Genomic DNA, 27,171 nt, shown 5'->3' with positions numbered 1-27,171 from the left:
TTGTGAGAGGCTCACTTTATTAGGATAGGGATGGCAGGGGGTCTGGGGCCTTTAGCTGTTGGCAGCTATCGTCTCCTTAATCCAGTCTGTAAAGTTGCACACCTTGGTGTAGACGCCAGGCTTGTTCTTCTGGGCACAGCCATAGCCCCAGGAGACGATGCCCTGGAGCTCTCCTCCGCAGACCACAGGGCCACCAGAGTCACCCTGGGGAGGAGGCAGACGGGACAAGGGTTAGAAAGGAAAAAAGGGTAAATAGAGCCACACACAGTCTGAACCTTAAAAGACTGCGTTCTGGTCAGATCTGTGGTTCTGCACCCCTCCCATGGTGGCCCGTTCTCTGTTCTCACTCAAAGATGACTGTCACACAGACAAGCCTTCCTCGCTTCTTTATGAGTCCACTGCACGGAGCCCTCCTCCACCAACCCCACACCCACGGCCGGGTGTTCCAATCCTGCTGCTGGGCAAGGGTCTCAGCATGGGAAGGGGTCGAGTCACCTGGCAGGAGTCCTTGCCTCCCTCGAGGAAGCCAGCGCAAACCATGTTCTCCGTGATCTGCCCGGGGTAGGCGGCTTTACACTGGTCCTGGCTCAGCAGCGGGGCGTCCAGGCACTGTAGCAGCTCGGGGTAGTTGGCTTTGAGGAGCAGGAAGAGATCAAGGAAAGGAAAAACGGGAGTCAGGCCAGGAGAGGGGACAGCCATCCAGTGCTGAACACGGAGGGCGGCCAGGGGAGGACTCCAGGCACGTAAGCCCCAGTGAGGGACAATGGGGTTTGGTTCCCAGAATGATCGCTGCTGACCCCCTCCCTGGACGCGACAGTAGAAAGGGCTACATTTGTCCTATATTTCGATTCTAGGGAGTCAACTCCTTAAAGCTTTGCCTCTTTCTAGCACCCAGCCCCGAGCTCAGAGTGTAGAGGGGTTCAAGCTCAGGGGCATGCTTGGTTCTGGGAAATGCGGGGAAGTCAGAGGGTGAAGCAGTGGGGGTCCCACTCACTGCCAGAGCTCAGGGTGTTGCCCCAGCCGGAGATGAGGCACTGGGTGCCGGCGGGGGCACAGGCGGAGGGCAGCGATATGGTGGACACCCGGCTAGTGAGGGCTGCAGGTGAGGAGAGCTTGATGAGCATGATGTCATAGTCCAGGGTCCAGCTGTTATATCTGGGGTGGCGGATGACCTTGGCCGAGTTGATGAACTGCTCATCCCCCTCCAGGACTTCGATGTTGTGTTCTCCGAGCCTCACTTGGATGCGACTGTTGGGAAGAGAAGTGTGGGGAAACCCTCTTGTCCATATGCCCACTTTTCCCCAGGGTTCTCCAGGTTCGTGCTCATGGGTAGGACTGTAGCAATATCACCAGGCAGGAGAGGGGTGGTGGGTCAGTGCAGGTGTGAGACCAAGAACTTTCTGCTTGAGAGGTGGGTGGTCATGAAGTAGGGATGAGGTGAAGGGATCCAGTGGGGACTGCTCCTCAGCCTGCTTTCCCCAACAAACCCCCATGCCCCTGGCACCACAGGCACAAATGACCTGCTAGAAGCTTCCCATGCATCCCTCAGCCTCTGTCATTTCGCTGCCTACACGCAGTGACCTTATTCCCTCCCTTCTCGGTCTGGTAAGTGCCATCATCCTGTATGAGCTCACCCAGTGGTTCTCAAACTGTTGCCCTGGGACCTGCAGCCTCAGCGTCACCTGGAAACTTACTAGAAGTACAGAGGGTTGGTCCCCACCCCCACCCCCACCCCCGGATCTGCTGAATCAGAAGCTCTGGTGTGGGACCCAGCGGTCCATGGTTTAGCAAGCCTTTCAGGTGATTCTGATGGAGAACCCTTGGTCCAGGCAATGATCCTCAGCTCTGCCACAGGGTAGAGTCACCAGAGGTGGAGAGCATTAAAAACTCACCAGTGTTCAAACCCCTCTTCCTGAAAATTCTGAGTTAAGTGCCCTGGGATGGGACCCAGGCGTCACTATTTTTTGAACAGATCTTAGGTGGTTTCAATGGGTAGTCAACTGGCAGAGGAGACTCGTGCAAGGTCCTTGCTGCTTTCCCATTGGACCTCACCACCCCCAAAAGAGTCCCTCCCTACTTTTCTGACCCAGAGCCTTTGCTGTGTCATCCATTTGTTTTGGATGGGAGAGGCTTTCTATCCAGTGCCCCTCTTTGCCCCCTCACTTCTGTGAGTGGGTGGCTGGTGACAACCTTGCCTCTCCATTCACCCATCTTCTCCAACCTCCGCACTCCCGGGCTGACCCAGCACCTGAGAGGGCTCTGGGTGTGGGGGACCCAGCACTCACGACTTGTAGCAGTGAGCCGCAGACACCACCCACTGGTCACTGATGAGGGAGCCGCCGCAGAAGTGGTAGCCCGAGTTCAGGGACACCTGGTAGGGGATGGAGTTCTCCTCACAGGTGTAGCCCCCAACGATCTTGTCATCGTCGTCAGTGGGGAAAGCAACTTGAACGGAGAAAGGAAGGGAGAAGCCAATTCAGCGGATGTGGGCGGGGGGAGCCTGGAGCCCTGTGGTTGGATCATGCTAATCAGGAGTCCTCAACAGACACAGAGATGACAGACGGGCAGGCAGGGAGCATTACATCCCCAGTAGGTGCCTGGGCGCGTAGCTCTCTCCTGAGCCTCTCCGTGTGTCTGCAGGGCACATAGCCCGGTGCCTGCTGGGGCTCAGGCCCAGACCTCTGCCGGGGGCACCGGGCAAGAACACAGGAAACGCCTCACACTGCACTCAGTGTGACACAGGTCTGAATGTGGTTTTCTCATCCACTGAATGCTTCTCATCCATCATTACTCTACTCCTCACGGCTGTTTGAGCTCCAGATTGTCAGGATGGGTTGGCCTAGAGAGGAAAATCTGGCTAAGTAGCCCTGGCTGTACCCAGCTTTTCCCATAGCTAAAAATCTACAGGAGCCCCCAGGCCCATTAGGCAGGACAAAGGCAGACCAACTGTTATTGCCCAATAGAACAGTGATTCCCAACCTTGGCTACACACTTGGGAACCCTAAAGTCTTTTAGGAAATTTAAAAATTCAATACACAGGGACTACTGGGTGACTCAGTCACGTGTCTGATTCTTGATCCCGGCTCAGGTCATGATCTCACAGTTGTGGGATCGAGCCCCGCAGAGGGCTCTGTGCTCACAGCACAGAGCCTGCTTGGGATGCTCTCTCTCCCTCTGTCTCTGCCCCTTCCCTGCTCACTCTTGCTCTCTTGCTCGCTCTCAAAGATAAATAAACTTAAAAAAATAAAAAATAAAAAAATTCAATGCACAGGCCACACACCAGGCCAACTAAATCAGAATTTCTAAGGATAGGACTCTGGCATGAGTATTCTTTCAACTTCTCTAGGCATACCTGAGGTTGAGGACAGCTATAGGGGAGCTATCCCAGAGTTGCCAGAATTAAGCCTCAAGGCCCCCGGTTCATTTCATGGATGACTGGCACCTGGTCTCCCTTTCCAGCCCCTCCCAACAAAGTCCTAAATGGGTCGATGATGGGGTTGGGAGTGAGGTCAGCACAAGGTGGGAGAGTCTTACAGACAGCCCAAGAATGAGGAGGAGGGCTCCCTGGCAGGGGAGAGAGACTATCAGAACCCAGGTAAACACAGAAGACCGGCAAAGGTAGAGCAGGTGTCTCTGCCAGGAGAGGGGCGAGTGGGGCCCGAAGCCACACGTGGGACTCACCAGCAGCTCCCACGAAAGCAAGGATCAGGAGTGGAGTCATGGCGGCAGAAGTAGAACTGAGTGAGTAGTGGGGACGCTTTTATACCTCCCCAAATGAGGGCGAGGGGTGTGTGTGAGGGTGGAGGGTCACCACTCCTCCCGGGACAAACACACCTGTCACTTTCCCTTCCCGGGGCCTTGCCTCAGCTCTGTGTGTGGCCATCTGTGGATTCGTGACCCGCTGGTGATAAGAAAGCTTACCTTGTGAGGGCAGAGAGGAAGAGCAGCTGACTCCTGGGAGGGTTCTGGGGTGAGGGGAAGAAGCCAAACCCCCATATGTCACAGCTGGACCTTCTTAAGCTGAGATGAGAGGAGGAGGAAGAATGGCCTGGGCCCTCTGACCTCATGGAGATTTATTGAACTCTAAGCAAGAGCTGGTATTGGAAGCAAACTTGGCTGCTGGTAACCTGAAGCCCCCACAAGGGGAGAGAAGTCTTGTCTAAGTCTTGTATCTGTAAGCACGAACACCCTTCTCCCAAGTCTAAACCACTGGGTAGGAAGGCCACACTCAAGGGAACCAGCATCCCAATGTCAAGAGCTGATGAGAAGGGAGAGGCAGAGTTTCTTGGGAATCTGGCCTTTCAGCTGGCTTTCCTTCCTACCTAGGCTTGTGGACAGGAGCGTTTGGAGGGAGAAATGAAGTAGGCATTTGCCTGATGTATTTGGAGGACAGAAGGTCAACACCATATCCCTCCTCGTCGTCCCTATCACGATGCCGATCTTTCTCATCACGCACACTGTCTTGGGTTTTCTCTAAGCAACCTCTTGGTTGCCCTGGGAAGCTGCTCCCATGTGATGAAAACTTCCCCCACCTGCTGGGGGCTGGCAGCCTGAGGTCCAATTGTGTGCTCCAGATCAGATACTAAAAAGGGTTTGAAAGTGGTAAACGTGGGTTCTGATCAGAGAACCAGCAGTAGGTAGAGAGATTAGCACATAGTGAAGGGGTGGAGTATTTGATCATCGGGAACAACAAAGGAATGGGGGAATTCTGGAATTTTCTATCTTAGATGCAGTGGGACTATTGTACTGGCCTCAGCCCAGAGTTCATTTTCCCAGGAATGACTTCAGTTTGGGACCTGCCACCACCCACCAAGACACAACCTTGTAACCTATTGAGGCATAACCTGACCAGAGGGGACTAGAGGTGGAGCCAGTGTCTGTGCTCAAGTGTAATTATGTGAACCAGGTGGAGAAGCTGTCTGGTGAAGACACTTCTCCTTCTCAGCTCCTCTGAGCTCCAGGGTGGTGAAGAGCTGGAGCGGGCATGGTCCATGTTCAAATTCTCTGAAAGGTGGAAGCGAGGAAAGTTTCTGGCATTGATGAGCAAGGTGAAAAAGGCCGAGGAGTCTGGTGGTGAGACAGGAAGTAGGCTGGGGCAATGGAGTAAATGGAAACTGGCAGAAGTTGGGGAAAACACTATCGTGGGACTCGTGGTGTTGGGAGTGGCCCATAGGCCGGTCCGGTGCCTGGCATGGCTGGAGGCCAGCTTCCCCACAACAGGGGAGCCACTGCTCAGAGCTCTGGCCTTGCCTATGGCACCCCCTCTCATCCTGGTGGGCTCACACCTCTGGGGGAAGGTGCTATATTTGTACAGTGCCTGACAGCTTTTAACGAGCTTTCACACACAAACAGCAGTGGCATGCTGAGCTTCGTTTGTGTTGAGTTTCAAATTTGGCTTTTCACAAATGTTTTAATTGTGAAATGTGCAGAAAGAAATTATTTCCATTTCTAGAGGAAGAGACTGAGAATCAGCAAGGTTCGGTGTTGCCCAAGAACGTACATCTAAAAATGGCAGAGCTGGCCTCAAGGCTACTGGAAGACGTGGAAAGTGTTGGAAGTCTGGGAATTGCTGCAGGTGCCATCTAAGGGAATGTCGATTTGGGATCGAGCCAGAGGCTCCCAGAGGACAAAATGTACCTCCTGATCCCTCCTGATGCTTGGCTCCCTGGCAGAAATAGAAGATTAATTAGTCCTCTACCTGGCACCCGGTCTCAGAGCCTTACCTTGCCACGTCCAAGGCATGGATGGCATATCTCTCTGTGCTCCTGGGTGGCTGCCCCCGGCTGTGGAACCTTGACAGTAGGGGCTTTCCCCGTAACGTCACCAAATATGCTATTTTATCCCTTTGTTGTGGGATGTTCGTAGGAAGCCCTGCTGTAGTGGATAAAGAGAGGAACACGTCCAGTGTTCCCTGGAGAGGTGCACTATGAAAAGGGGATCCTTGGTAGGAAACTGGGGAACAGGGAGAACATTTCTGGATAGGTGCTTGTGGCTTTGACTCTGTCTGAAAGGGAACACCCAAGAGCTTGAGGACTTTCTGTGTTTAAAGCCTCAAGACTAGCTTTTTCCTGATATTTTGTGCTCCTCCTCAGAATAAACTATTACACCCACAACACAGCACGAAGTCAGTTTTCTTGAACGTAGCAGGAATCACCTTCTAGGGAGAGAAAATAGCTGTAAGTGACATTATTACCTTATGCTTTAGGCTCAGGCATGTAGGATGGATTCAGGTGCCCCTTTGCCCAAATTCAATATGGATAAGTCTGTGCAGCTCTTACACTCTTCATTCTGAGCATTTCTCTAAGACATTCTCCTAGTTCGTATTTTACGATTAGCGTATCAAACCACCGGCTTTTAATTACGGTAACAGTGAATAGTTTCCTTGTGCTTACTATCCCAAACATTGTCTCAGTCTTTCATGGACCTTTTTGTTTCACTTTATTATAACAACTACCCATGAGGTTGCCCATTTTGTAGATGATGAAATGAGCCATGTAGAGGTGGAGTAACTTGCTCAAGGTCACACAGCCAGTAAGTTGTAGAGATGGGATTTAAGCACGATAGTTGACTCTAGAACCCGCCTGCTCTACCATAGAATATTCGCTTCCCTTCTTCTTTATTTGATCCGCAGTGCAGCCTCATGAGTTAGGCAACAGACACCGTTTTCTCCGTTTTACCATAAAGAATCTAAAGCTCAGAGGTAAGTGACTTCTCCAGGGTCACCTGGCTGATGAATGTGGAGTTGACACCAGAGGCTTTCCCTACACAAGCTAAGTTATTTCCCATTGTGTTGCTACACACTGGGGTCTTTGGGACATCTCAGTGGTCTGAAAAGTAGATTTTGGTCAGATTCCAAGTCACTAGTTGTGGGTTTTTTGTTTTTTTTTTTTAACACTTTTCTCCCAAGCCCACCCCGACCCCCACCAGGCTCAGGTATTTCTCCTCCGCTTGTAGTCAACTCCCCCTTCGGCCCAGTGTCTTTTACTGATCTCCAACCACATTATCCAATTCCGAGCTGTCTTCTCTTTAAACTTCCAGCTTTTTTCTTCCTCTGTTATTTTTTTCTAAACCACATATTTTCACCATGGCACAATTTCTCATCCGATAAGAACTGCTTTCTTCAATATCTGAGCCTGGGAATCACTGACTCTTGATAGTGAAGGGGGGCACTTTGTGTGGCCCAGAAAAACATGAAGGCTGAGACAGAGGTGTCGAGGCGTAGGCTGGCCATAGCTGATTGGCTAAATGGGGGTGTCCACCCTTTCTCTCCCCCTTGTCCTGCTCCCCACCTCGAAGCCAAGGAAGATCAAGTTTTGTGCCCAGAGCAAGGTTCCATTTGCATATTTTATCTATTTTTCAGGCTTCTTTAGAGGGGTAAGTGGGAAGTCTCTGGCAATTAAGGCTTTAACACTAGCTAATGAAAGACTGGTTCCTGTAATGTTACGGCCTTCCTGTTCACATTCCCACCCCTCCTTGTCTCGTCCCTGAGCCTATTAGAGCTGCTTAAGTGGCTCCAGCATCTATTGGAGGGTAGTAAGCAGAAGAAAGGCAGGAGAGAGTCCAAAAGGAGTAGGCATGTGGGCTGTTATTATTGTAGCAGTCATGACTTGTCCCATGATACTCAGATTTAATTAATGGCATGTGTATTTATCTTTCTAAATCATATTAGATCCAGATTGAGCCCCACAAGCAAAGTTCAGTGATAAGCCCAATCAGTCAGTTGGGCTCTGTCCACTCATTTGGATTATAAAAACTCTAGAATGTGTTGTCCATTTGGAAGGCAGCCGCTTATTTGTCCACTTCTTATTGGCCAACCTGCCCAGAGGATCTCCAAGGCTCAGCACGGAGTGCTCACTTCACACAGGCACCTGTACAGTTCCAATTTGAGGACAATCCACTTCAGCGCCACTGTGTTTGAGCACGTTCTGGGCTTAGAGCTCTAGAACCCATCACATCTGTTCCCTTTCCCAGCCTTGGGAATGCAGCAGAGGGGACTGGCACGTTGTGGGGCCGCCTGCCTCTTCAAACATAAAAGTCAAAGCATCAGTTCGTCCCTGTTAGAACAATTCAGTTCATTTGCTTATGGGATTACATTGTCTAAGCTCTTTTTCTCCTGGGAAATCCATACTGCCTGGCAAAATTTCCTCTTTTCTTTTGAATCATATTTATTTACTCAATATATTCGTTTGCTAGGGCCACCAAAGCAAAATAATACAGACTAGGTGTCTTAAACAACAGAAATCTACTTTCTCATAGTTCTGGGAACTAAAAATCTAAGATCAAGGTATCAGAAGGATTGGTTTCTCCTGAGGCCTCTCTCCTTGGCTTGTAGATGGCCTTCTCCTCACTGTGTCCTCATGTGGCCTTTCCTCTGTGGGTACAATCCTCGTGTCTCTTCTAGGATGTCCTAATCTCTTCTGATAAGGATACCAGCCAGATTGGATTAGGGCCATCCTCATGGCCCCGTTTTTAAGTTAATTAGATCTTTAAAGACCAAATCTCCAAATATAATCACATTCTAAAATACCGGGGCTTAGGGCTGTACTTGTACGAATTTTGGAGCGCAATTCAGTCTGTAACACTCAGTAAATATTGGCTGAATTCCTGAAGCATTCCTGCAGTTTTTCTAAGCTGTAAGGAAATAGCAATGAAGAAGATAGGAAATGTCCTTTCATGGCATTTATGTGCATTTCTGGGTGTGGCTACACATATGTGAGGAGGTATATTTATATCAGATTATGGTGCTTAGGTATTGTTAAAATAGGATAGAGTGGTAATAAATGTGAGCTACTTCTGGGTTCACAAGTGCTATATTAGGTAAGGGAGTCAGGAAAGACCTCTTTGGGGGAGATGAGATTTGAACTTGAGACCTCACATAAGAAGGAGCCAGTCATGGGGTGCCTGGGTGACACAGTCGGTTAGGCGTCTGACTCTAGATCTTGACTTGGGTCACGATCTCACATTTCATGAGTTTCAGCCCCGCATCGGGCTCTGTGCTAAAGGTGCAGAGTCCGCTTGGGATTCTGTCTCTTCTTCTCTCTGGACCTTCCCTGATTGTGCGCTCGTGTTCTCTCTCTCAAAATAAATAAATCAACTTTACAAAAAATAAAAAAGAAGGGGCCAATCATGTAAAGACAGGGTAGGGAGGGCTTTCATTATTCTCTGCTGAGTCTGTAACAGAAATAAATCAACACACACACCATTGCTTTTTAAATTAAACAACCCTGTCATCTAGCATATGATATTTACCTTGCCATTGGTTTTAATTGTAAAAATTGACCATCCACATATTGAAATAGTCTTACAAAACTTAATGTAGATTTTTTGACATGAAACGGTATTTGTGAAATATTAAGAGAGTAAGTTATAAAGCAGTATGTGTTGTAAGATCTAACTTTATTTAAATGAGTGAGTTTAGGGGCGCCTGGGTGGCGCAGTCGGTTGGGCGTCCGACTTCAGCCAGGTCACGATCTCGCGGTCCATGAGTTCGAGCCCCGCATCAGGCTCTGGGCTGATGGCTCAGAGCCTGGAGCCTGTTTCCGATTCTGTGTCTCCCTCTCTCTCTGCCCCTCCCCCGTTCATGCTCTGTCTCTCTCTGTCCCAAAAATGAATAAACGTTGAAAAAAAAAAAATAAATGAGTGAGTTTACGTTTTGCAAAAATACGCATGGATTTTGTGATTAAAACAGCTAAAAGAAAGAGAAACAATGGCAATAATAAATAAAATGTTCCCAGCGAGGGCAATACCTAACCTTGAGGAAAGAATTACTAGTGGTAAAATTTCATATATTATAGTGAGAAAGAAATTTAGGCAGGACTAAATTAATTGTCTGTTTGTCTCTATCAGGCATAGTGTTCTGTGTTTTATGTGGATGATTTCATCTCATTCTCAATTTCTACAATCATAAGCCCAGGGTCGTGGGATCAAGCCATGTGTCCGGCTCTGCACTGAGTGTGGGGCCTGCTTAAGATTCTCTCTCTTTCTCTCTCTCTCTCTCTCTCTCTCTTTCCCCCCCTCTCCCCCCTTGCCTGCTCTCTATCTCTAAAATTAAAGAAAATATAAATAATAAAAATAAAAATATACAAGGGCAAGATGCTTTCAAAAATGACCGCTCATATTTGTAAAAGATCCAAGTAGAATTTCTAGAAACAAAAATATAATTTAACTAGACAAGGTCAACTGAAGAGTTAAAGGGCTTATTGGAACTGAGGAGTGAATTAGTAAACTGGATGCTGGTTCCAAAAAATGACCCAGAATGCACCACAGGGAAGCAAAAAGAAGGAAAATGTGAGTGAACAGTTAAAAGGTCTAAATGACAGTGTGAAAGAAATGTGAACACAGGTTAGAACTACACCTCAGGCCATCTTTCCTCCCATAAAATGGGAACACCTAGATTTAGAGGCTGAAGTTCTGGCCCCTTGAGATGATCATCGTCACCACTCCCTTTCCGACTACACTTGTGTGGCACTGTACTGATGATTCCAGGGAAACGTGTCACCCAGGCCAGAACACCGGCCCAGGGTTTTTCAGCTGGAACTAGGACACTCCCATGCAGCCTCGGGTGTGGATTGATGGTAAAGACGGGTGGGGTCAGAGCAACCCTGAGACTCACGCTTGCTCTTGAGAGTGAATTGAGACTGGGCTTGTGTATCTACTCTGTGCACGTCTAGCTTTACAGATCCGAGGGGCAGCTAACACACAGTTCTGACTGCCATAATGCGACGTGACACAAAGATCTAGGGTGCTCTCCAAAGGAAAAACAGCTGTTGGCGGATAGAAGAGTGTGGCTTCGCGCTAAAACTCCTTGCGTCTGCTCAGTGCGTCTCTTACTGGGGAAGGCTGGGGGCATTCCCGTCCCGCCACAGGGACTTGGAGAACGATGGACCTGCCTGGTATATGGCCCGAGGCAGCTTTAATCACCGCCTTGTTCTGTGGAACCCCCTCTCGCACTTCCTTCACCTTACAGATTACACAGCAAATGGACCAGACTGGCACACCCAACTGTGGTATATGGTAACTCCCAAGTCTAGAGAGGCCTTCTCAGCATCACACCTCTCTCCTTGGCAGACAGTATAAGGTTTAGCAGCTAAGAGGGTATAATCAAACACGTCCCAGACCTTGGACCACTCAAAAGCTCATCAATGTGGCAGGTCCCTGAACTTTTGCAGATTTTACGTTGGTCCGGCATGCATATGGCATACTGAGGCATCTCGAGTGCTTTATGATTCCAGGTCACCAAGAACAACCAGCAAAATGCCATCAGTCTAATGGACCAGTATGATAGCAAGATGGCTAAGAGCCTTCTGAAGTATATCAATAGAAAACGAGCCAAATAGAGCTTTGAGATAAAATAGTTGAAGGGGATTTCTGACCCTGCCCCTTGAAGGCAAACTGTGTCCAGTGGTCTTTCCCGAGTACTTCTAAATACTCTTACGAAGGAAATTTTATCCGTAGCCTCCTGACAGCTATACTTCCTGTGTCTGGCTGGAGTCCCCCTCCCCCACCCCACCCCCAGTTCGTCCTGCAGATTCTCTCCCTGTGGCCAGTCTTCCCCTTCACACCCAGACCTGCCCACAAGCACAGGAGCAACCAGAGCTGTGGTTTCCCCCTCCCACCTGCCTTGGCTGGGGCCTCGGGTTCATCCGGTGGGAGCCAGACAGGAGGGAGCTGGCTGAGGTTCTTGCTCAGACCTCTGATCCGTGCTGAGTACTGTGTCTCCGGCACTACAGAAGTAAAAGCTGCCATCTTCAAGGCTCACGTTGCTTATGGTCATAGTTGAGAACACTAGGGTTGGGCGGCTGATGGGAAACTTGTCCTTGGTAAATCCATGTTCGTAAGTGGCCTCCAGACCCTGGTTTGTGGTTGCCATCAGCGCCAAGCTCTGTTCTGGGAACTGATGGTACCAGAACATTAAGGTGAACTGGGTATCGACCTCACAGTGGATTGTCACGGAGGTCCCGCGTTGACAGATGTCTCTGTGTGGCTTCTGAGAGAGGAGAGCGCTGAACACAGTGTCTAGTTTCAGTGAGAGAGAGAGAGAGAAAGCTGACAAGCTCGTCCCCAGGCAGGAAGGTCTTTTCACTATTTGCTTTAATGTCACTTTGGATCCCTGGCATGGCCTCCATTTTGTTCTTCCAACTGTTATACCATCAGAATCCACTAATCCACTAATCCACTTCCCTCATCCTCTGATGGGTGGCCTCAGACCCTCTGCTCCTCCACTGGGCATCAACATTAACCCCAAACTTCCCAGTGGCATCAGACCCATACCTTGTCCCAGGAGAAGTAGCAGGCAAGTCAGCATCTTTAGGTGATAGCCTCTCACCTTCCCTGAGAAAAAGCATTGAGAAGGCAAACTCAAGTTCATCTCTCCTCCCCAGCGTGGTCTTCATTTCCTACGGCGTCTGTTTCCCTTCTGTAGTAGGAGGAGGAGCCTCTGCAGAATGTGCAGAAAATCCATCGGCCCCCTAGTGGAGCTGTGTGGCTCTCCACTTAGGATGGATCTTCACTCCCAAGGCGTAACATTCACCTGCCATCCATCCGCCACGTATCCACCACGTCCCCACCTGTCATTATGGAGCACCACATAGGTGCTACCCTTTGGGTAATTGCCACTGGTGAAGCCTGAAAGATCACACACAGGCTTTCAACCATTTCTCACCTCCTCACAGAACCTTTGCATTTCCATATACATTTCAGAATAAGCTTTCTAGTTAAACAAACAAACAAACCCCACCACAATTCAGTTGGTTCAAGAATTAGGATTTTGTTGAATCCATGGATGAATTTGAGGAGAACGCTCATTTTAACAACATCCAGACTTCCAATTTGTGAACATGATCTATCCCACGTTGCAAAGTTGTCTTTCGGGGCACCTGGGTGGTTCAGTCGGTTGAGTCTCCAACCCTTGATTTCAGCTCAGGTCATCATCTCACGGTTTGTGAGTTCGAGCCCCACATCAGGCTCTGCATGACATCGTGGAGCCTGCTTGGGATTCTCTCTCTCTCTCTCTCTCTCTCTCTCTCTCTCTCTCTCTCTCCCTCCCCCTCCCTCTCTCTGCACCTCCCCCACTCATGTGCTCTCTCACTCTCAAGATAAATGAAGAAAACCTAAAAAAAATAATAATAATAAAGTTGTCTCCCATTTCTCTGAGTAACGCTTTTTGCTTCTCAGTATACGTATCTTGCATGTCTTTTGTTAAATTTGTTCTTAAATACTTTGGGCTTGTTTATATTCTTTTAAATTCAAAATTTAAAACTCATTTATCCCATTGTTTGCCATAGCATATAAACTGCAGTTGATTTTTGCATGTTAATATTATAGCCCATGCCCTTAATAAATTCACTTATTAATTTCATAATTTTGTAGTTTCTTTTGATATTTTAATATAAATGGTGATTTCATCTCTTAAAAGATTTTACCTTATCATTTACTCTTCAGCCTTTTCGTCTTTTTCTTGCCTGGATGTGCTGCCTAGCACCTCCAGTAATGTGGGACAGAAGTGCTGTGCGTGAACGTTATTGACTCGTCTATCATGTTGGGGCTAAAGTGTTGAATATTTCTGCCATTCATTATGCTTTTAATTGTTGGCTGCTTGCAGATGTCCTTCGTTAGACTGAGGAAGTTCGTCCTGTTCCCACTTCTCGGAGTGTTCCTATCAACAATGGATATGGAATTTTATTAAGTGTTTTTTCTATCTCTAGTGATAACTGTTGTAGTTTTTATACATGTGCTAATAAGGTAAATGATAATTACTTATTTTTTTAATTTTTTAATTTATTAAAAAATGTTTTTTAACGTTTATTTATTATTGAGAGACAGAGAGAGAGCAGAGCATGAGCAGGAGACGGGTAGAAAGAGGGGGAGACACAGAATCCGAAGCAGGTTCCAGGCTCTGGGATGTCAGCACAGAGCCTAACATGGGACTCGAACCTGCAAAGCGCAGGATCATGACCTGAGCCGAAGACGGACGCTTAACCGACTGAGAAACCCAGACGCCCCTAATTTTTTAATTTCTATTTTATTTTTATTTTATTTTTTTAATGTTTATTTATTTTTGAGACAGAGACAGAGCATGAACGGGGGAGGGTCAGAGAGAGGGAGACACAGAATCAGAAGCAGGCTCCAGGCTCTGAGCTGTCAGCACCGAGCCCGATGCAGGCCTCGAACTCACAAACCGTGAGACCATGACCTGAGCCGAAGTCGGAGACTCAACCGACTGAGCCACCCAGGCGCCCCTTTAATTTCTATTTTAGAGAGAGAGACTGAGAGTGCGTGTGCAAGTGGGGGAGGGACAGAGGGAGAGAGATCATCTCAAGCAGGGCATCCCATGCTCAGTGCAGAGCCAAACCTGGGGATGGGCCCCACGACCCTGGGATCATGACCTGAGCTGCAATCAAGAGTCAGACGCTTAACCAACGGAGGCACCCAGGCGCCTCTGCAGGGACTGATTTTTGAGTATTGAGCAAGCTTGTTCCTGGGATAGACCCTATTTAATTATTTGAAAAGAATCTATTTTGACTTGTTAACTATTGACATTTCAGGTATCTCTCTATTTTTTTCTTTTAGTGGTTGGCTGAAAATTATCATACTCATTTTAAACTTTTTACAGTATACTTATGATTAATATCATAAAGATTCATTGAAAATATAAAACTTTGCGACTACGTGGGCCTGTTCTCTCCAACCTCATCTTTTGTGGTATTGTTGTCATCTTTATTGTGTCTATCTGCCACATGCCCGGCAATGCAGTGCTGAAATTTTTGCTTTCACCGGTTGTGTGTACTACAGGGAATTAAGAAAAATCTCTAATATGTATCTACACTTCACTATTTCTTGTGCTCTACATTTCTACCTCAAAATCCAAGTTTCCAACAGCTATTGTCTTTTGATATTTATCTATAGACCACTGGAATCTGTTATTCTTTTTGCACATCCCCCCCCCCATTCGCTAGACACTAAAATTTCTATTGCCATAAATTCAAGTTTACTGAATTTTTCTTCTGTTATCTCTAATCTGCTCCAAGCTCATTCAGTGAGGTTTTTTTTTTAATTTCAAATATTGCCATTTTAATTCTCAAATTTCCATTTATTTCTTATAGTTTCCATTATTGTGTTGTGAATTCCCATTTGTTTTCTTCATTACAGTAATATTTTCTTTTATGTCCTTGAACATGCTTTAAGTCCCTGTTCATGAATTCTATCATCCAGGTAAGCTCAAAATATGGCTTCACATCAGGAGTTCAGAGCTTGGAGCCAGGCAGCTGCCATACTGATGTTCTTTTGACTATAGGTCATGTTATTTATTTTCTTTATATACCTAGTAATTTTTTCATTGCGTCTTAGACACTGTCAAGGGTATGTCTGAATTTTGGTTATCTCTCTGAGGGGTGATTGGGTTTTTGTTTTCACTGGCATTTAACTTGCTAAATTCAACCTCTGAATTCTGTTCTCTTCTGTTTGACAAAAATGGAAATTTCTGTTCAGTTCTTTTACCCTTAGCATGGCTGATTGGAATGTTTCTCTCATGCATAGTTCAGGCATTAACCAGAGACTGGGACAGATTTGCATGCAGAATTTTGGATTGCCATTTTGTGGATATCCTTTTTCTGAGACATCCTCGCTAACTTTTTAGTCAATTCTTCATGGGTTTCTACTTGACTGCGATCTATTTTTTGGCAAAAATCTATAGAAACAGAAAACTTACCTTTCATCCAAGTGTTTACTTCCCCGTAGATTCTGCCTTCTTTTGGTTGCTTTTCAGCCCATTAAAGATAAACTTTAAACTTTTTTTTTTTTTTGGTCCAGAGTTCATATTTGTGATTTGTGAAGGATGAGTCTTACAGGAGTTATCATGGCATTACGAGAACTGCCTCATTCTTTTGAATGGCTGTTAGGTAATCAGCAGACTTTTATCGTTTGGTTGGTACCTATATCTGAAGCCTCTGAGTCATCTAGATTATTTTTAAGGAGGTCATCTTCTCCAGGCTGGATCTGGGTTTCTGATCGTGTGAACTGACGCTAGATGATGTTCTGGATGAGTTTCTTATTTAGTGTAGCCACAGTCTGTGTTTTGGCAGTAGCTGAAAATTAACCTTGGAGTCTTCCTGCTTCAGTCTGGCCTGGTTGCTAACTCGTTGCTCCGTACAGTTGTTATCCTGATGCTTTTTTTGGTTGTTGTTATTCTGAGTCAGATTCCCTATTTTCTGAATCCTGCCGTTCCTTCCCTTTTCGACTTTCTCCTGTCGTTTGCTGATACACATTATCCAGGAACTTCCTTAGGAAGAGTGAAATGGAAATAAAGGGTTTAGATCCTGGCAGAAATGAAAATTGCATTTGACTGGTAGCTTGGGTTGGTTGAGAAACATAGGCTGAAAATTGTTTTCTATCAGAGTTTTGCAATTATCTTTTACACCACCGTGTTCTAGCATTCAGTGTCGCTACTGAGAAATGTGAATCATTCTGTTTCTCATTTCTTTATTTATAACTTGTTTTGACTTTTAACATTTTTCTTTGTCTTGCATCACTTTAGATCATTTTGTCCGCACTGTTCTGAAACTGAATGAAGATATACCTTAGTTTCAGTTGTTTATATTCATCAAACATATCATTGGCCTTTTTTAATGGCCATCTTTGCTTATCCATCACTAGGGTGATACCGTTTCTTCTGTCAACACTTCATCGTTCTACTTCAAGATGGAAGTGTTGAAAGTATATGCTACATCATGGAAGGCGTCTTTGGTGCTGGCTATGCTGCTGGCACAGAGGTAGGAGACCCAGATAGTTGGCTGTGTGAATTATATCTTTCTACTAATGGTTGGATTTGAGACCCATTGAGCTGAGCTTGGAAATTTACCTACATTGGACTCCATTATCTGATCATTTCAAAAGCAGTATAGGAACACTTATCTCTGCCATTAACTTTCCAGCTGTGTGGCTTTGGGCAAGCTATTTAGATTTAGGTTTTTCATTTATAATTAGTAGGCAATAATACTTGTATTTCACAGCTGTATGTTACAATAAACTGCTTGGGATATCTCACGCTTGTCTAGGAAAAAGGGGAGATGTTCTCTTCTCTTTCATTGCCCCTGTTTATTAAGAGGCTATCCCCACTTTTCCATCATGTCCTAGCAAAGCCTGTTTATATTTTCATTTAACACAGAACAATTTGCTGTATTTACCCAAGCCACAGAATTTTAAACCTCTCTTTCTTGGAGATTTAGGATGGCATCATTCCTTCTATGAATTTTTCAGTATCTTAATGTGATGTACCTTTATCCAAAATCATGGTTTACATTTTCCGAATGCTTCCTTGTACTCTTATGGTAAACATTAGTAATATTTTATGTGCTTTTAAGAGTGTATTCTGTGAACTCTCTTTGGGACACTTTTTTTTTTTTTCAATTTATTTCTAAACTCAAGCCTCTTATCCGAATCTACAATCCTTTCAACCTCTTTAGATGTCTTGTATAATTCATTTGATGTATGATATTCAATCTCTGCTATTTTTCATTTAAGTCATGTGTTCTACCTCTCTGCTTGGGCGACAGCTCCTTAGCAAGGTAAGATGCCTTTGAAGGAGCAAGTGGCAGCGTGTAAGGACTGAAACCTGGTCTGGGGTGGCGCTCTTTCCACCAGGGTCTCAGTTTACTTGGGGATGGTTCCAGAAAGCACTGGGAATGCTCATATCTGTTCCCCTCTCTTGAGGTTGATCTTCTGGGTTGGTGCAATGCTTGCTGTGGGAAGTTAATACTTTATGAGAAATTATAGGACTCCCAGACACCCTGAAGGCCCACCGAAAATAGATGTTTGCAGATGTGTTCTGTCGTTTCACACTATTCTGCGAAGAGGTGCTTTCTCTGTTCTAGATGTCGACCTCCATTGGGAGACCTATGATCCCTATCTTTTTTTAGAGAAAGAATGCCACCTTTTCATTCCAGCAGGATTTCTCACAAGAATGTTGCAGGATATTTCTTACTTTTAATACTTCCTCTTGCCTTTACTTTTTATCTAAAATCAGCTCAAACTGGGTGCTATATGTAAGTGATGAATCACTAAATTCTACTCCTGAAACCAATACTACACTATATGTTAACTAACTTGAGTTTAAATAGAAACTCCGAAGAGAAAAAAAAAATCAGCTCAAGTCTTAGCTCTCATGTGAACTTAATACTGAATATTGTAATGTGATCGATTTACTTTTTTCTCTGAGTTCTACACCGTAAAAACTTAGCACTGAATCGAAGCATCTAATATGCCTGTTTTGTCTCGTTAATACTTTTGCACTGACATTTGGATTTCCAATATCCTTTACATTTCTTTTGTTTTCCCAAAGCAGAATAGGCTCAATTCATATTTACTGACAGGATAGTGTATGTTTCATTCCTAAAACAAACAGATATTTTCTCCAGAGGATTGTGAGTACAGATGTAGCACGACTAATTCTTTTTCTTTTAAGTTTTTTAATTTTTATTTTGAGAGAGATCTAGAGAACAAGAAGGGGAGGGGCGGAGAGAGAGGGAGAGAGAGAATCCCAAGCAGGCTCTGTGCTGTCCACACAGAGCCCAATGCGGGGCTCAAAATTGCAAACCATGAAATCATGACCTCAGCCAAAACCAACAGTCCGGACATTTAACCGACTGAGGCACCAGGGTGCCCTTAGCCTAATTCTTACCACCTTCTGCATCAAAGTGTATTCCTTCCCTGATCAGAAATTTCCAATCAAACATCATCGCGCATTTAGAGAAACTTAAAAAGATCCATTTTTGTCGGTTTTTCTCTTTCTCAACCGAGTAAGCAGAAGTCAAACTCCACAAGCTTTCTCTTGAATCAGCACAAAGAACGTTTAGCTAAAAAGTTTAGACTGTGTGAGCGCCCTCTAGCGAAATGTCAATTAAGAGCATACGGTGATCCAAGTAGCAAACAGTATGAGGGAGGAGGAAAGGAGCAGGGAGGAAAGATTGATAAACGGTCATAGGGCAGGGCCGCTCCAGTGTGAATAAGTGAGAGACTTCTCCTCCTGGTTGGGGTGGGGGTCTCATGAATTTAGGTTGGGGATGACACATACGGTGGGGCGGGTTAAGTAAGTTCAGAAGGGCCCCCGACTTGGGAAGCGGTGATGAGTGGGGCCTGAAAAACATCCATGCTCTCCTAGCCAAGGTGCGTGTCTATGGCCTTGCTTCCCCTTAGAGGCCGCCTTACTTCTAATTGGCACGAATGTGCCGTGGGAGCCAGTGCAGCTCAGTCCTGAGTTGGGGTCACTTCCCCCTGATATCTGCCCTTTCTGAGCAGAGAGGATGTGGCTGTGAGGCACTGTGGATTTACTGCTGGCACAGAGGTACACAGATGTCTGGTTGGTGCTGGCAGAGTCCAGGGCCAGGGGGAAGGCATTCTTCGTCTTCCTGGAGACCCTGTACCTGTCAGGGGCATCTCCTTTCTCAGTACTGCCAATATTATATGACCGATGGAGGAGCTGCAGCCCCAGACCTGGGTCTTGTTGATACCAGTACGTTCTTTCGTGGACCATATTCTGCAAACATTCCATCAAAACTTTCGTTCCCATTTTCTCGATGAGATATTTCGGAGTTTGGGTTCCTTGTGTGTCCACAAAGCCTAAGAAGGAAGGACAGATGAGGCGAGAAAAGAGGCCAGGAAGCCTGCTGAGGGATAAATCTTGTATTCTGGGCCTAGGAATAATGGCCCAGGGGTCTGCTGCCAACTCCCCAGACTCACCGACTCCCAGGAAACAAAAGGCCACAGCACAGAGGAGCCTGGGCCCCATGGCAGGCTCGAGGCAGGAGTGGCTCTTCTCTCAGGCTCCAGGTTGGTTGTCTGTGATGTCGCTGTCCCTGCCCACGCTCACGATCCCTTAGTCATCTTCTAGATGCTGGAGACTTTAGAGGCGCCAGAGTGAAAGCCGTCTCTGTTCTGCAGTGTGTATGTGTGTGTGTGTGTGTGTGTGTGTGCACGTGTGCATGTGCTTGTGGGTGCTTGTGTGTGCATGCATGTGTATGTGTGTGCACGAATGTGTGTGTGCGTGCATGTGTGTGTGTGCATGCACATGTGTGTGTGTAGAAAACAGCTGGCAAGGTAGGCCTGAGATGGCCATCCTTAGAAGGACCGGCTTGCGTGGCAGGCATCTGGGCGCTGGGACTTCAGGAGCGTTCCCACCACCTAGTGACTGGTAGGTGTAGATCGTTTTGCCTGGACTGCTTGCACAAACCATGTAATGTGTGCTGAACACCTGCTTTGTTTCTTTGGGTGTGGAATTTGGGTACGTATTAGGTAGAGAGGGCCTGTATGGTCAGCTGGATTACTTTTCCTGGACTGCCAGGGTGTTCCACAGACTGGGTGACTCTCCCTACAGAAATGGGTTTTCTCGATGTTCTGGAAGCCAGAAGTCCAAGATCAAGGTGTGGCCGGGCCGGTTTCCTCAGACGCCTCACTCCTCGACCGGCAGGTGGCCTTCTTCTCCCTCTGTCTTCAGTCTTCCCTCTGTGCGTGTCTGTGTCCTAATTCCCTTTTCTTACGAGGACACCAGTCAGATTGAGAAGGGGCCGCACCAGTGACCTCATTTAATCATCTCAATTAATTACATTAATTACCTCTCTAAAGAGCTCATCTGCAAATATAGTCACATTCGGAGGTCCTGAGGGCTGGGAGGTCAACACAGGAAATTTGAGGGGACACAGTTCAGCCCATAACACCAGCTGCCCCACACGGCTGGGATGCTGTGTCTCTAACGGGCCCCCCTGGGCAGAACCCTTGCTCGTAGGCTCTGCGTTTTCCTTGCAGGGGAAGGTATGCATCTTCCTGGGAGGGAGAGAGCATGAGGATGTCTGCATGGATGTGTCCAGACTCCACCTTGTCTCTTTCCGCCACCGCCTGCCTGTGTATCCTAACTCGGTCCGTATGGTAGAGCTCAGCCAGGGGTCCTGACGTGCCGGGTCCTTCTAGTGAGTCTCAGGAAGTGAGTCTCCAAGATGGGGACTTTTTTTCCCTGACTAACTCTGATGGGGAAAACATTATGTTCTCCCTCCCTCTCTCCCCCCACCCCCTCTTTCTCTCCCCTCCATCTCTCAACATACATTTCCTTCACAACAATTTTAGTTTTTCATACGATCTTACTGAGTAACAATAGTTACCACAATTAGCGCACTGGTTACAAAGGCAGGCTGTGGAGCTGACTGTCTGGGTTTGAAATCTGCTTTGTTGTTCATGTTACTGGCTGTGACCACGGGCAAATTCTGGGCCTCAGTGTCCTTATATGTCAAATGGGACTCATAACAGTACCAACTGCACAGGGTGAATGCAGGAAGGAACAAGTTGGTACCTACGGACCGATCATAAACAGGCAGGGCTCCGTAAGTGTGGCTGGTCAAAGCACTGACTCATCACCACACCGTTGTTTACTGAATACTGATTCTGTGTCAGACAGCGTGTTAAAATTCTTCACCCACATGATTTCTTGGACTCATCCTTATGTTCCCCTTTTGGGATAAATCTTTGTCTAAAAAGACTTGCTTTCCAAAATATTTCTCCAGGAATTGTTTTCCCATGAATTCACATCGGCAAAACCAAAACCACACTTGCTGATAAACTCTTGATATTATACTCTGGTTCATTACCAACTGTCCTACACCAGCCCTGCTGTTTCTTCTTTAAACTTCATGATACTTCTGTAATAGGGACTTTACCCAGGCAGTGTCCGATCCTGCTTATCCGCGAGGAAGGAAAAGCTTCAAACTCCAAATTCTGACTCAACCGTCAATATCTTTCCCCTGAATTCCCCGGGAATCTCATAACCAGAAGCGGCCAGAAGAAATACGTCTGACTTCGTGTTCAGGTTCAAATTCCATCTTCCTGTTGTGCTGTTCTCTGCTTTTGAAATGATTAGCTTTAGTGTTTAGGGGATTTTATCAGATCCCTAGTAGCTCCTTGCCATCCTGGGCACATCCTTATATCCAGGTGGCATCTCGAATTGCAAAGGATCACCAGTCCCCGAGTCCTCATTTCTACATGTCCATCCTTAAGTACACATGTAGTACGCTGAAAGTATTTAGTTGTAGATATTTCTTTTATCTTTTTAATGTTTATTTATTTTTTATTTTTGAGAGAGACACAGAGCGTGCGCGGGAGATGGGCAGAGAGAGAGGGAGACCCAGAGTCCAAAGCAGGCTCCAGGCTCTGAGCAATCAGCACAGAGCCCGACGCGGGGCTCCAGCCCACAAACTGCAAGATCATGACTTAAATGACTGAGCCATTCAGGCGCCCCCAGACTGGATTGTACACTTAAATACTTGTTAAAAGGGATTCGTGTTAAGTGCCCTTATCACAGATATGCACACACACACACACACACACACAATTTTAAAAAATAACCCTACAGAACAAAACAAATCCTCAACAGGTGATTTTGGGGCACGTTAAGATTTGTAATTATTACATGACTGTTAACAAAAAAAATATTGTGTAGAGGAGGGAATGCTAAAATATTATTTGCTCTGGCAGTTGAATAGGCTTGATACGCCATGGTCAGGAGGCAAAGGATTATAGGACATTTCTGTTACTTATTATGAAGAAGAGAAATCCCAAACTGAGACATACTCCAGTAAAGCTTACTTCCACAGAGCCTCTTTGTCACAGTCTTCTTCCTGAACTCACAATAGCAATTTGGGGCAGAGGGTCAACACGTCGGCTCTGAGCTCAGTGACCCCAGCAGTTCCCATGAAGGGTCTTTCCTCGGGAGAGCTTGCCTCCACCCTCCCGTGCCCCGCCCCCCCCCCCCCCCCCCCCCCCCCCCCCCCCCCCCCCCCCGTGTCACCATAGCTCCTCTCTGAGGCTGGAGGTGATTATGGAGTCTGTGACTAGAAAATTCTGTCCCTGAATCTTTAATGGTGAAGCTGTTGCAGAAACGGGGCATGGCTAGCTCAGAGATCGGCAGCATCTATGCTTAATAAGAAAAGCTTGTCTCAGAGAATTTATCCATAAGATTTGTCATCTAAGCTGCTTATTAAAAGGGTGCTTAGCTGGAAAGAGAGATCAGGAAGACAGATCCTGATTACAATTCTCGAAGGCCTCTTAGAATCCTTGTATTGATATTTCTCAAACGCTTGCTATGTGCCTGGCCCCGGGAAGGCACTTATGGACCACAGAGGCATGCTCCATGCCTCACGGAGCTTCGATTGGATCCATGGATCCATCGTGCAGTGCTTCAGGCACAAACTGGAAAGGTACATTACCTTAAATCAAAGAACAGATGGCCCTAAGGAAAGATTTAGAGCAAACAGTAACAACACGGTAAGACGATTGCAGAACTGAGATGTGTAGAAGGTGTGTGTGTCCAGGAAGTGACCAGGGACATTTAGGGGAGCATGGGAAGCAATCAGGAGATCAGGAGAGCAAGAGGGAGCTTGCCAGGCAGGCCTGGCAGAGGAAACGTCGTGTGCAATTGGATGTCATCCTGGCAGAGAGGTGGCGGCGACAGCTGAAATGCAGTTATAAAATAACGCTGAATACAATGTTGAGCCTTGGAGCAATGAAGTCTAGAGGCCGACACCTGAAATTAGAAAGGCAGTTTGTCTAGAGATGGAGTGGAGCTGGAAAACGAAATGTGGGCGATGGGGGAGGGAACAGGGCAGTGCAAAGGGCCAGACAGCTGGGGGTCCTGGAAGGAGTCCCTGAAGCCCCGCGTGTCTGGGTGGAAAGAAGCTCCCTCTAGCAGGTGGAAGCCGAACTGACCGCAGGGGGATCTTCTCAGGTTGCCTGGGCTGCGGAAGCTATATACAAACCCCGAGGAGGAGGGAGGGAGAGAGGACTGTGACAGCTCATTCCCAGGTGCTGTCCCCCCTCACTGTCTCCCATGTGGGTGCCACCTCCCTGATGTGACAACCCTTCTGGAGCAGAACGGAAGTGGCTGGGCAGCGCTGTGGGTTAACTGCTGGCAGGCGTGTCTGAGAAGGGCTGGATGTCTGAAGGTTGGGGAGAATGCTCGGTCTTATTTATAAGACACCCTGTCTCTTAGACTTCCCATTTGTTGGTACCCCTGGCACTGAGTAAAAGATTAATTGTAGCCTCACTCCCGGCTCTTGTCTGAATCAGCACATATGGGTCATGGTATGTATTTTGGTCACATCACAGAGTCACCCTTCGTTTCTGACCCTGGGATTTCAGTGGCGCTGGCATTCATGGGCACTGTGGATTGAAAGAGAGGGTACCTGAAGAGAGAGAGCTTAGGAAGGATGCCAACGTATGACCACCAGAGAAAGGCTTAATGTAGTGGTCTGGCCAACCAAGTTCAAAGACACCTACTGTGCCATGAACCATCTATCCCAAGGAGGAAATCATGGCAGATGAATTCATGGTAGGGTGTCTGTGTTGGCTCTGCTGTTAGTGTAATAATACCTGGGTACCCCACTTTTAAGGGAAGAACATAGAAATAGTAGTCCACCAAGGACATTGACAATTAGTGAACAAAAATTAATGTAAAAAAAAAAAAACATGACTAGGATTCTAAATCTGAAAATTCTCGAACTCTTGTAGATATTTCTTTAGCATGAGTGAGGTTGATTGAGGTGTGATTTACGCATCAGAAATAGATTCCATAAAGCAGGCTGTGGGTGCATCCTCTAAGGAATGGTTTAGAACCAGAAATCTCCTGGTCCTAGAATCAAGGGTAACAGAGTAACCTGGTGCCTAAGGCAGGTCCAAGTTAAGAATAAGGGCATCCTGGCTCAGATCCCTAGGTCCTATAATAGAGGGCTAGGTGTGTGGGACCCTGTATAAGTTTGACGGGGTCTGTCTACATCCTTGTCCCATGGGTTCGCATGGGATAAGGGGTCACTTGAGATGACTTCCAGGAAAGAGGTCATTAGATGGCAGAACCATTTACAGGAAACGGTCTCTCGTCTTATAATCTCCATTTACATCTCCGATTTAATTAATATAATTGTATTTATACTGAGGATGTGATCAAAGGTATAATGGAAACTCAGCTTAGACTGGAGAAGGAACAAGTTTTGTAGTTTAGAAATGTCTAGGCGAGTCTTTCAAAAAGGAGGGATTGGTCCACTGGAAGCCTATGTGAATAACAGCGTAAGATGCCTCCTTGAGAGAGCTCATCCTTCCGTAAGGGGTGGGGGATTGGCAGGGTGGACCAACCCAGCAATGCAGCCGTAGTTCTTGGAGGGATGAGTGGATTCTGAGCTCCGCTGTTGTATTTTGTTTTGTTTTGTCTTGCCAGATTCTGCATCCTGGATGAGGTTCTCTGCGTTCCATTGTTCCAGGGTATAACTACTATTTTGCTGGTTGGTGAGGAATGTATGTCATTGAACGAGCCTTTGTGCTAAAGTCTGTGTAAGAGATTGGGGATCAAGATACAGAACTGTAATTTTGCCCTTCCAACACAGAGAAGGGAAGGGAAAAGCCCAGGCAAAATGTTTCCTCTTGTGCTTCATTAATAGAGGTGTCACTCTGCAGGAAACTACCTGGGAGGGATGACGGAGCCCGCTGGCCCCGTCTGGCACATCGTACCGCTTGGCAAATGTAATGGTTCGGAGCAGAAGCAGCAGCGGTGGTGGGCAGGTGTTTTAGGGCCCATCAGAAGAAGAAAAGGATCCTGTGGATACAGTGGTACCGGAGAGGCAACATCCTTGTCAGGCTGACATATAGCACAGAGTCAACAAGGGGCCGGAATATAATAAAAAACTCTATTAAAGCACATGAGTTGTCTGGCTTGTCTACAGATGTGAAAAACCCTGGAATCTCCCCAAACTATGTGTAGGAGAGAAATTTGCAAGGGGTCTAGATACTGGACTAGTCAGAGAGGCTTTAGAAAGAGGGTCTGAGAGAAGACGGAGTCACTCATTTACTTAACAAGTCAATGGCAAGTATGGAGATAAAAAAGGTAAACAATATAGGCATGATCCTTGTTCTCATTAACCTTAATATTTATTAGCATAAACTTAAAAAAAAAGTTTATTTATTTTGAGAGAGAGCACGCATGAGCGAACTGGGGAGGGGCAGTGGGGGGGCGGGGAGAGAGAGAGAATCCCAATCTCTGCTGTCGTGCAGAGCTTGACGTGGGGCTCGATCCCATGAAACATGAGATCATGACCTGAGTCAAAATCAAGAGTTAGACGCTCAACTGACTGACCCACCCCGGTGCCCCAATTGTGTAAACTTTAAGTGGTAAACAGTTGAGCACGTGAATTTTCTTGAGGCTAGTGTGTCAGGCTGTCATAAGAGCAGGGGGCAGAGGCCTCACCCAGCTAGGGCTTCAAGGAAATCTTTCTGGAGGAAATGACTTCTGAATTAGCATGCAGAGGAACGATCGGTCAGCTCTCCGGGTAGGTGGGGAGAGGAAGGGGGCTCTGGGTAGAGTGAACGTTACTGGTAAAGACCCAGCAGTGAAGCAGCAAAGGGCATGTGTGGGGACCTGTAAGAGATGGAAATGCCCTGTAGTTGTGAGTGAAAGAAAGAGGACTTTCACGTTAGGAAGGTAGAGACAGGTATGCAAAGACCACATCATGGAGAGGCTTGGAAGTCTCCAGTTTATACCAGAGACTTTGGCCAGGTTAAGAAAAGACACTGATGGGTTTCAAGCTGAAGACAGTGGCTTCTGGATGGGGGCAGGTGGCAAACGGGAAGTGAGGGGTGACTACTTGGAAGGTGGTTGAGGAATCCAGGTGAGAGACATTTGGTGGGCCACACTATCATCGGTGAGGTCAGAAACATTGGTAGAATTGGCGAGGGATGGAACATCTAGAAATCTGCGGGGGGTGCGACGCATGGGGGGGTGGAAGGATGGGATGTGAGAGAGGGTGAGGCTGACTCCTGCATTTCTGGCTTGGCCGTCTGGGTGGATGGCGGGACCATGTGCTGAGATGAGGGAAATGGGAGATGGCAGATTTTGTAAACAACCCAGAACGTGCTCTTCCTCCCAGTGGCCAACATCCGGGAACAGGACCTGGAATGTGGGACAAAAGTTTGCGGAGCGCCTGGAGTGAAGATGGAGGGCTCGGGTTGGGCAGCCCTGAAGCCCGGTGAGGAGAAAGGGCTGCAGCCTGAGCTTGGGGGAAGCTTGTTCAGGGTCCCCGGATGTGGGGAGTCAGGGAAGGACTTCTACCCACACTGATGGTGGAGGGAATTTTCCTCCTGCTTGTGTGTGTGGGG

The 27,171-nt window shown here is 46.9% G+C and overlaps 1 protein-coding gene and 2 long non-coding RNA genes across 3 annotated transcripts in view; 1 reads left to right on the top strand and 2 right to left on the bottom strand.

Annotated features, from left to right (window-relative positions):
* PRSS2 (serine protease 2) lies at positions 1–3,814 on the bottom strand. Its single transcript, XM_045495948.1, has 5 exons — positions 3,682–3,814; positions 2,286–2,445; positions 995–1,248; positions 496–632; positions 1–204 (listed from the first exon to the last, which is right to left on the bottom strand). The coding sequence occupies exons 1-5, from the start codon at positions 3,719–3,721 to the stop codon at positions 52–54; spliced, it is 744 nt and encodes a 247-aa protein (XP_045351904.1). The 5' UTR covers positions 3,722–3,814; the 3' UTR covers positions 1–51.
* Positions 3,815–5,368: 1,554 nt separating this feature from the next.
* LOC123607012 lies at positions 5,369–11,926 on the bottom strand. The gene is made up of 2 exons (XR_006716609.1): positions 11,616–11,926; positions 5,369–8,020 (listed from the first exon to the last, which is right to left on the bottom strand). It is a non-coding gene; the product is annotated as an uncharacterized LOC123607012 (long non-coding RNA).
* A 7,930-nt stretch (positions 11,927–19,856) lies between these two features.
* Positions 19,857–27,171, top strand: part of LOC123607009 — a 46,897-nt gene continuing 39,582 nt past the window's right edge. Inside the window, exon 1 of the long non-coding RNA XR_006716606.1 lies at positions 19,857–20,182. This is a non-coding gene — a long non-coding RNA (uncharacterized LOC123607009). The remainder of the gene's footprint in view (positions 20,183–27,171) is intronic.

This window comes from Leopardus geoffroyi, chromosome A2 (assembly GCF_018350155.1).
Source record: "Leopardus geoffroyi isolate Oge1 chromosome A2, O.geoffroyi_Oge1_pat1.0, whole genome shotgun sequence".
Lineage (NCBI taxonomy): Eukaryota > Metazoa > Chordata > Mammalia > Carnivora > Felidae > Leopardus > Leopardus geoffroyi.
This window is presented reverse-complemented; position numbering and strand designations above follow the sequence as displayed.

Bases quoted from the DNA above. Each gene is read 5' to 3' on its own strand.
- PRSS2 (XM_045495948.1), bottom strand. From the start codon at position 3,721: ATGACTCCACTCCTGATCCTTGCTTTCGTGGGAGCTGCTG. The intron at 1,249-2,285 runs GTGAGTGCTGGG...TCTTCCCAACAG, and splicing joins GCGGCTCACTGCTACAAGTC to TCGCATCCAAGTGAGGCTCG. The intron at 633-994 runs GTGAGTGGGACC...TGCTCCTCAAAG, and splicing joins CAACACCCTGAGCTCTGGCA to CCAACTACCCCGAGCTGCTA.